The sequence below is a fragment of the Nematolebias whitei genome, chromosome 4 (genome assembly GCF_014905685.2).
Source record: "Nematolebias whitei isolate Nwh7 chromosome 4, NemWhi1, whole genome shotgun sequence".
Taxonomy (NCBI): Eukaryota; Metazoa; Chordata; class Actinopteri; order Cyprinodontiformes; family Rivulidae; genus Nematolebias; species Nematolebias whitei.
In genome coordinates, this window is record NC_056501.1 from 20,703,073 (window position 1) to 20,711,275 (window position 8,203).

The window sequence follows — 8,203 nt, forward strand, 5'->3', positions numbered from 1 at the left end:
ATATATATATATATATATATATATATATATATATATATATATATATACACACACATAGTTGACAGTGCAAGAAATAAATAATAAATGTTCAGATTAAGATTAGAACATATTGACACAGCATTTGCTTCATGCTCTCTGGATTACAGCTTGCAGATGGCCCATCTTCTAATTTAACACCCAGTCTGGTGCATTTCAGCACCCTCCCTTCTACTGGAAAATGTTTTATGCTCTGCAGTAAACAAGCACAACCTATAAACTGCAAACCAAAGCTCTTACTTTATGAACCTAGTTTATCTTAACAAATAAATATACTATTTAAAGCCAGTCTTGTGTATCTAAAAATGTTATTGGACATGAAAAATGTTGCAAATATTTGATCAAAAGGTGAGTTCAGCAGAGCAGTGCAAACAAAGTCCAGCTGAGCATAAACACTACTACAAATAATTGAAATTGCAATTATTACCATGTAGTGAAAATTCTAGTGATCCATAAAGTATTTTTGGTAACACACGAATAGAATTGACTGCAACTGTAGTGGTAAAGTTAAAAAAAAAAAAAAAAAAAAAAAGCTATGTAATAACAGAGTACTTGTGAATGACTGAACTAAAACCAAACATTTTCTTTTGTCTCATTACCCATACAAGTGAATGCATTATCATTTATGCATTTCCCATGATTAGTCATTTGTAGCAACCACCTTAAATCAGAGCGACTTGAACAGTTAATCAGTTGGATAAGTAAATTTCAATGTATATTGTTCTACAAGTCTAATTTAAGTACATGTGATTTAATTTGCTTACAGACAAAATGAGTTTACTCTAAGTTGTTAATTGTACTTTTTTTTAAGCATCACACAATTTGTGCTCTGATGGATTGGATTGATGGATTCTCAGCCAATACACTTAATTTTTAGTCAATAACCAAAAAATAGACTGTTTCATATAAATTTCTGTCCATTTGTTTGTACGGTCAGTTACCTATGGTAGTCTTATATTGGGTTGTCTCCAAAGGTTAATCAGTTGTAAAAGTACATCAAATGGATCATTTCTCCTTTTCATTAAAATGCATCTATTGGTTTATGATATAAAAATAAATAAATAAATAAATAAATAAACAAACATATAAAGATGAATACACCCACAGACAAGAGCAAAAACATCACAATCTGCTTTTGTTTTTCAGCAACAAATAATAATAAACCCTATCATCCTGGATTAAATGAATTATAAATATAAACATCACTTAACAAAACCCTAAACTTACAACATGCACAATATGGACATTCTTCGTTTTAGTTCTCAGAAAGATGTTTTGGGCAAAATTAAAACGTATAAAGAATCAATATGTCATCATGTTTTAAACAGCTGGTGTCCCTAATGAAAATGCTAACACGTCAATGACATCATTTAATATATTTTTGTTCAAAATCAAGTTCATGGCATGATGTTTGGAGATAATCTTCCAAAGATTTTCTTGCAAAGCCAAACTATGTTGCAACATAAAATGAAAAGGAATCTGAGATGTCCTAATGAAACATAACAGACAGCAGTGAGTCATGAAACATATTTAATGTTTCACTCAATCTCATTAACTCATTAATATTTTTCAACTATTATAAGAGACCCTGTATAAGTAATTGCAGCTGATTCAATGATATTAATATGGCACGAACATCAAAACTTGTTCACAAAGATAATATAGATTATAATAGAGTATTAAATACTATGCTACTTGCAGATTGGTAGTATAACAAACCTAAATAAACACATCTTCATTAAACATAAACATATACAGACACCTATATGAGTAAATATGTCTCACAGTTATATCTTAACCACAAAAATCAGTAGTTTATCTCTAAATGCAGTTGAAATCCTAACTTTTTTTTTTCATTTGAGAGTACAAAATCAAGTTATATTATCTTATATCTATAAATGTTTTGATTTATATGATGGAACGAACATAGGACTCAATGAATTGCAAATGAATTGTAATTACATTGCCATATCCCTTCACATGGTTCACAGTGTCTTCTGGGTAATGCAATAAGCACTGTGGTCATGCAGCACTCTCCGTTTACCTGATGCTTCATTTCTCCACCTGACAGCTTGCTTTTCATACATCACTGAATATCTCTGCTTGTTTTCCCTCCTGTAAGTTGTCCATCTGTCTATGGTAACAGAGCACTTTTAGCTGCTTTCACATTTGATATATTTGTGGAAACATTGGGTAGTCAAGTAAAATTGTGTAATTTAATAAATGGAAGGATACTTCCAATTTTACACAACTGTATTATTATAATAGTTTTACAGTAATGTGCACTTTGGTTGACTTTGTAGCTGTTTTAAGTGCTTTATAAATAAAGTGGTATGGTATGGTATGTGAGTTTAATTAATTTAATTTAGCATAAAAAGTTTATTTATTTATTTATTTATTTCATTGATTGGATCAAAGCCCAATTATTGTCATTTGGCAAAGCATTTTTGTATAGACGGGCACATTTCTGAAGAAATATCAGTGTTTTATGTCCTGTGGAAATAAATTATGTAATCCATGTCATTTTGAAGTATTTGTCTTTATAAAACTTAAAACAAACAAAGAAAAAAAAAAGAAAAAAAACATACATGGAAAGTTTGTTAAGTGTGAATGGGTTTTACCTTCAAATTGGCTCTCTAAACTGCAAATACATGATCAAACTTAAGAGAAAATAATTTCAAACACTAATGAGAGCAGAGGATGTCTCATCATGAATTCAATTTTTTTTCACCTTTGTTACAGGATGAGAGAACTCATCTCCTGTCCTGCAGAATAACTTAACACAATTGTTCGCTGCCTTATTATATAATGTTGAAAACATTAAACCTCTATCACAGAGCACATTAACGACATAACAAAGGTGTTTATGTTAACTGTTTCATATACAAATTTATGTTTAATGTCAAAATGTTTGAAGTGGTTTCTAAGTTATCTTCAGACCAATCAGAAAAATGGTGTTGGACTTAACAGATCCTAGGCTTTATAAAAAGAAAGTGATAAGTGAATAACTTTTTTTTTGCACAAAAACTAAATTAATAAAAGTGAAAACTGCTTACCTCTGCATTACACCTCCTGCTCTCAGAGAGGCTGAGTATCTCCAGTCTGTATTAGGCACCTTGGGCTGCAAGAGAAAATGAGAGGAATTCAGTCTTAAGTACCGGCAAAGCCAACACGGTCTCATTAATAAATCATGGTGAGAACTATAGTGGATGTGCGCCACACATACAGCTTCCTCCTGCCTTTGAAGAGAAATGACTAATGAGCAGAATATTGTAATTTTGTTGATGCACACATTTCTTCCCATCAACACAACCGCTCCCTTCTTCAATCTCTGACTTTGACAAATAAGAAAGGGGCTTTGAAAGAATTTTCTCCAGTAGCCCACTAATACAGACGACCAACAGCAACATATCCAGAGTGCATCTTCTTGTGGCACAGCCTCTTTTCAAAACATTACTGTGATGCTTTACTGGTATTAAATGCATTGATAGCAGCATGAATTTAGAGGAAGTTTATTCTGCATTTGTGTCATTCATACTATAAAATGTACAAAAAAATATATCCCATAAAATAAATAAAATCAAAACACTGAACATTCACCATCCTCCTTACTATGCTGTTCCACTCTATTATTTTGCCATGATGCTGATCAAACCCTTGAATTTCACTGCCTGCCTGAGCCATTGTGACAGATATCACCATAGCAACTGCTCAGAACCCTGTTTATATTTCCCTCCACCACCCCCTGTCATCTCAGTTTTGTGAAGGTCACATGTGGAACCAAGATGAGGGAGAGGAGGGCACATATCAAATTAACCCTCTCAGCAACACAATTCAGACAGTTATGCTATCAAAGAACAGGAAACGAGAGTTCAGCAATGTTGAAACCAGTTAGAGATAAGCCCTGTTTGTTTTTGTGCTTATTGGAAATGCAAACCTAAACAACACCATTACTTTTAGATGACAGAATATATATTTTTAGTTGAGAGCCTCTTGAGAAATCATACTGACAGTAAAATGCAATAGGCTGATAATCTGACCATTTGAGCAAGATGATATTGCATTTTCTCTCATCTCAACCCCCACAGATCTGCAACAACCTGGCTAAGGACACCACATTCTCCCTGGTTCGCCACGCAGTTCATGAGAGACCCATTTGCAATCTAATTTTCTTTCAAATTTGACAGATGTTCACCTGCTACCGAAGCTGTATTGACCTCTATGAGTCTGCAGCGGACATTCATCACACTAGAAATTCAATACTCAAGCTTAATGAGAGAAGCCTGTTATTTCTCCTGGAGTCATTAAACAAAGGCAAAAAAATGTCCACAGTGAAAAATAGAGTTGCAGCATCGATACAAGAAACTGAGTGTGATTAGATAAAGACAGTTACTTATCAAAAAGCAATCAGTGTGTGGATCCATAAAAGAAAAAGAAAAAAAAAAAAAAAAACAGAATGACACTATTTGCATATTTGACAAAATACTATATATTTACTTTTGGCAAAATGCACATGATCATATCTTTAAAAACAGAAAAGAAAAGAAAAAAACAGATTGTATACTAATGGAACTGAACTGCTTTGTTTGCTCTTTATCTGCAAAGCATTGGCAAAAGGGAGACTGGTCTATTTGGCCATGTGATATTTATGAGCTGAAATATAATTACATAAACAAGGACACACACAAATGCAGTATAAAGCACCTGGAATATAAATACATCCACAGTGTAGTACAATGGATAATAAAGTGGCAAAACTGGAATGTTATCCTTTCATAGAGTAAACTAAAAGAAAAGATCTAAGCTCAAACACTGACATTCTGATTTATGTATACTGTGAAAATAAATAAATAAAGAGCAGAACAGGGCTTTGACCAGAACTGTTCTGGCCTTTTCTTATTCGTTTGCCTCTTCCTGAGTGAAAACTCCTTGCATGGAGACAGAGCCCACACCTCCGCCATCAACACTGTGTCCAATCACCTTTTTATCCCCCGCCTCATCAGCTTCTCAGCAGCCAATCCACACGCAGTGCTGCACAACACATTGCTGCTATTTAATTACACAGCAAATACAAACATGACTGGCATTTAATGAGGAATGTATTAGGTGATTGCCGCACAACAACGTTAATAGTTTCCTTATTGCTTTTAAATACATTTTCTTCTCCACTACCTTTTCTTCTCTGCAGACCAGCATAGACTATAAGGCAAATATCATTATGGGTGTTTTATGATATCAGTATTATTTGTTTAACAGTAAACATAAGTGTGTATAACTTTGAGTTTCCTTTTTTTTTAAATCAACCTATTACTTTACAAGGAAAATGCAGTAAAAACAAAAGAAACAGGATATAATGTATATTCAACTGACATCCTTTCATTGTTTTACCTATGTGCAAGCCTGCTCTTGTATGATATATGATGAACTATGATAAAGGAAACTATAGACATGAGGAACATGTAAATTGGTTCAAAAACAACATTGTAATATGTTAAGTGCAAATACTCCACTAGACGCCTAATGCAATTTAAGTATGCATAACTTGTGCTTTCACAATCTGTGAATCTAAAATGTGACATATACCACCTCAGACACACACCTGAATGGTTGTTGAATCTGGCATACTGAGACGCCGTACAAATATCTGGCTCTGCCCACTGTGGCTGGTGACATAACCCGAGCCCCAGGTGCCACTCTGTGGCCTCCCCGTGTTGTAAAACATAAACGTGTCACTTCCTGACGTAGCTGTCAAGCATGTCTTATAACAGTACGTTTTGGTCAGAGACCCATTTCCTCGCACTTCGATGTAATGAGGTTCCACCTTGAGGTCACGGCGCAGGGCCACATTGGCATTTTGCTGTCCTACTACGCCTGCACCACCACCACCTGTGGCTCTTCCCCCTCCGCCACCTGCTGAGGCACCCCCGTCAGGCATACTTCTCTGGGTGACACAACATGGGGAGCAGGAACCCTTCTGCGTGCAGTACTCGTGACATTGCACGATGGCCAGAACAAAGACTGTGACCAGAAATACAAAAGTCGTGGCGCATAGGGCTATGATGAGGTAGAGAGTGATGGGGGAAAACATTAGTTTGCTGTCATGCCTGACAATGCTCTTCATGTCAGGCGTCAACTTAGGAGGCAGCTCCATCACATGCACATGAATGGTGGTGGTGGAGGAGAGTGGAGGAACACCATGGTCACGAACCACAACAGTCAGAAGAAAGGTAGTAGAGTTATCTTCAGTGACTCGCCTTGTGGTGCGGATCTCACCTGTGTACTCGTGCACCTTAAACAGATTGAGATCTGTGCTGGTCTGATCCAAGGCATAAAACAGCCAAGCATTCTGCCCTGCGTCACCATCCAGTGCTGTCACCTTGCTAACCAGTACTCCTGCTTCTTCATTTTTCATTATTGTCTCTGTCATGTGGCTTCCATTGGCAGGAGAGACAATCCTAGGTGAGTGATCATTCTGATCCATAATGTAAACATATACTGTGGCCACACGGCTGAGAGGAGGCACACCATTGTCTTGTGCTTTAACCTGAAAATGAAACTCGTGTAGCTTTTCAAAATCAAAGGCTCGCAGGGTGTAGGCTTCACCTGTATCAGGTTTGATGCTGACAAAGCTGGCTACAGGGATGCCGTGATTGTTGTCATTGAGGATGGTATAGGTGATTCGAGCATTTTCCGCAGCATCAGCATCTGTTGCTTTGACAACACACAGAGATGCACCAAAAGCATTGTTCTCCGTTATATAAACAGTATATGAGGTCTGCTCAAAATGAGGTGTGTTATCATTAACATCTGCAACATCAACCTTGAAGGTCATTTGTGAAGAAAGGGGTGGCGTGCCTCCATCTACAGCAGTAACAGTGATGTTGTAGAATGAGATGGTTTCCCGGTCCAGGAAAGCATTTGTGACAATGGTGTAGTGGTTTTTGAAGGACTTGATCTTGAAAGGCAGATTGGGCATGATCTCTAGGCTGACCTGTTTGTTTTGTCCAGAGTCACGATCATTCACACTGATCAATGCCACCACTGTGTCTGCCCGGGCATCTTCACGCACAGGGCTGGAGAGTGAAGACAGTACAATCTCAGGGATGTTATCATTGACATCCACAACTTCTACAACTACTTTACAGTGAACTGCCACAGGGGCTGGACCCTTGTCCATTGCCTGTATGTACATTTCATAGGAGTTGGTCTCCTCATAGTCTAGATTATTTTTCACCCTAATTTCCCCTGTGAGTGTGTCCAATAAAAACATCTGTCTCACTCTTTCTGGTGTGTAACTGCTAAAAGAGTAAAATACTTCTCCATTTGAGCCCTCATCTGGGTCTGTCGCATTTAACTTGATCACAAGTGTCTCTTTTGATGAGTTTTCAGGCACTTTGACTTTGTACACGGAACTGTCAAACACAGGCACGTTGTCATTGGCATCAAGGATGCGGACATTGATTCTGGCTGTCCCAGTTCTCTGTGGTGTGCCTCCATCTATCGCCGTTAGGATCAGCTGGTGTGAGGCCACCTGCTCCCGGTCAAAAGGCTTTTTGAGTATCAACTCAATTTGCTTGTTATCAGAAAATGGTTTCATGGAGTCAAGAGTTAGATGGTCGTTTGGACCGAGTCGGTACTGTTTCACAGAGTTGGAACCTTCGTCTGCGTCCTGAGCTCCTTCAATGGGAAACCTGGACGAGGTGAGTGCGGACTCCGACACCTCCAGCTGATATTCGTCCTGGGGGAACTGCGGCGCGTTGTCGTTCACGTCCAGAATCTCCACCTCCACCTTGTGCTCCTCCAGCGGGTTCTCCAAAACCACCTCCAGGCTGAGCAAACAGGGAGCGACGGATTCACAGACAGTCTCTCGGTCAATGCGGTCACTCACCACCAGTTTCCCGGTTTTGTGGTCGATGGTGAAATACCTCCGCCCGCTGCTTGACTTGATCCTGACGCGCCGGGTGGAAAGTTTTCTCAGGTCCAGATCCAAATCTCGGATGCTGTCACCCACCTGCGCTCCATTTTCCAGCTCCTCCGGAATGGAGTATTGTAACTGTGCATTTGAGAGGCCACCGAGTGCGAAGATAAACAGGCACAAAGAAAAAGGCACATTCTCCATTAGGCTATAACAGCATCGTATCACCATGGCCATCGCAGGCAGGCAGAA

At 38.1% G+C, this 8,203-nt stretch overlaps 1 protein-coding gene across 1 annotated transcript in view; it reads right to left on the minus strand.

The window, feature by feature from the left end:
* The window catches only part of pcdh2ac (protocadherin 2 alpha c), an 18,047-nt gene extending 9,844 nt beyond the window's left edge, over positions 1-8,203 (minus strand). Inside the window, exons 1-2 of the mRNA XM_037675290.1 lie at positions 5,636-8,203; positions 3,093-3,157 (exon numbers count right to left, since the gene is read on the minus strand). Of these exons, the coding sequence (XP_037531218.1) occupies positions 3,093-3,157; positions 5,636-8,188 (2,618 nt within the window). The 5' untranslated portion in view covers positions 8,189-8,203. The remainder of the gene's footprint in view (positions 1-3,092; positions 3,158-5,635) is intronic.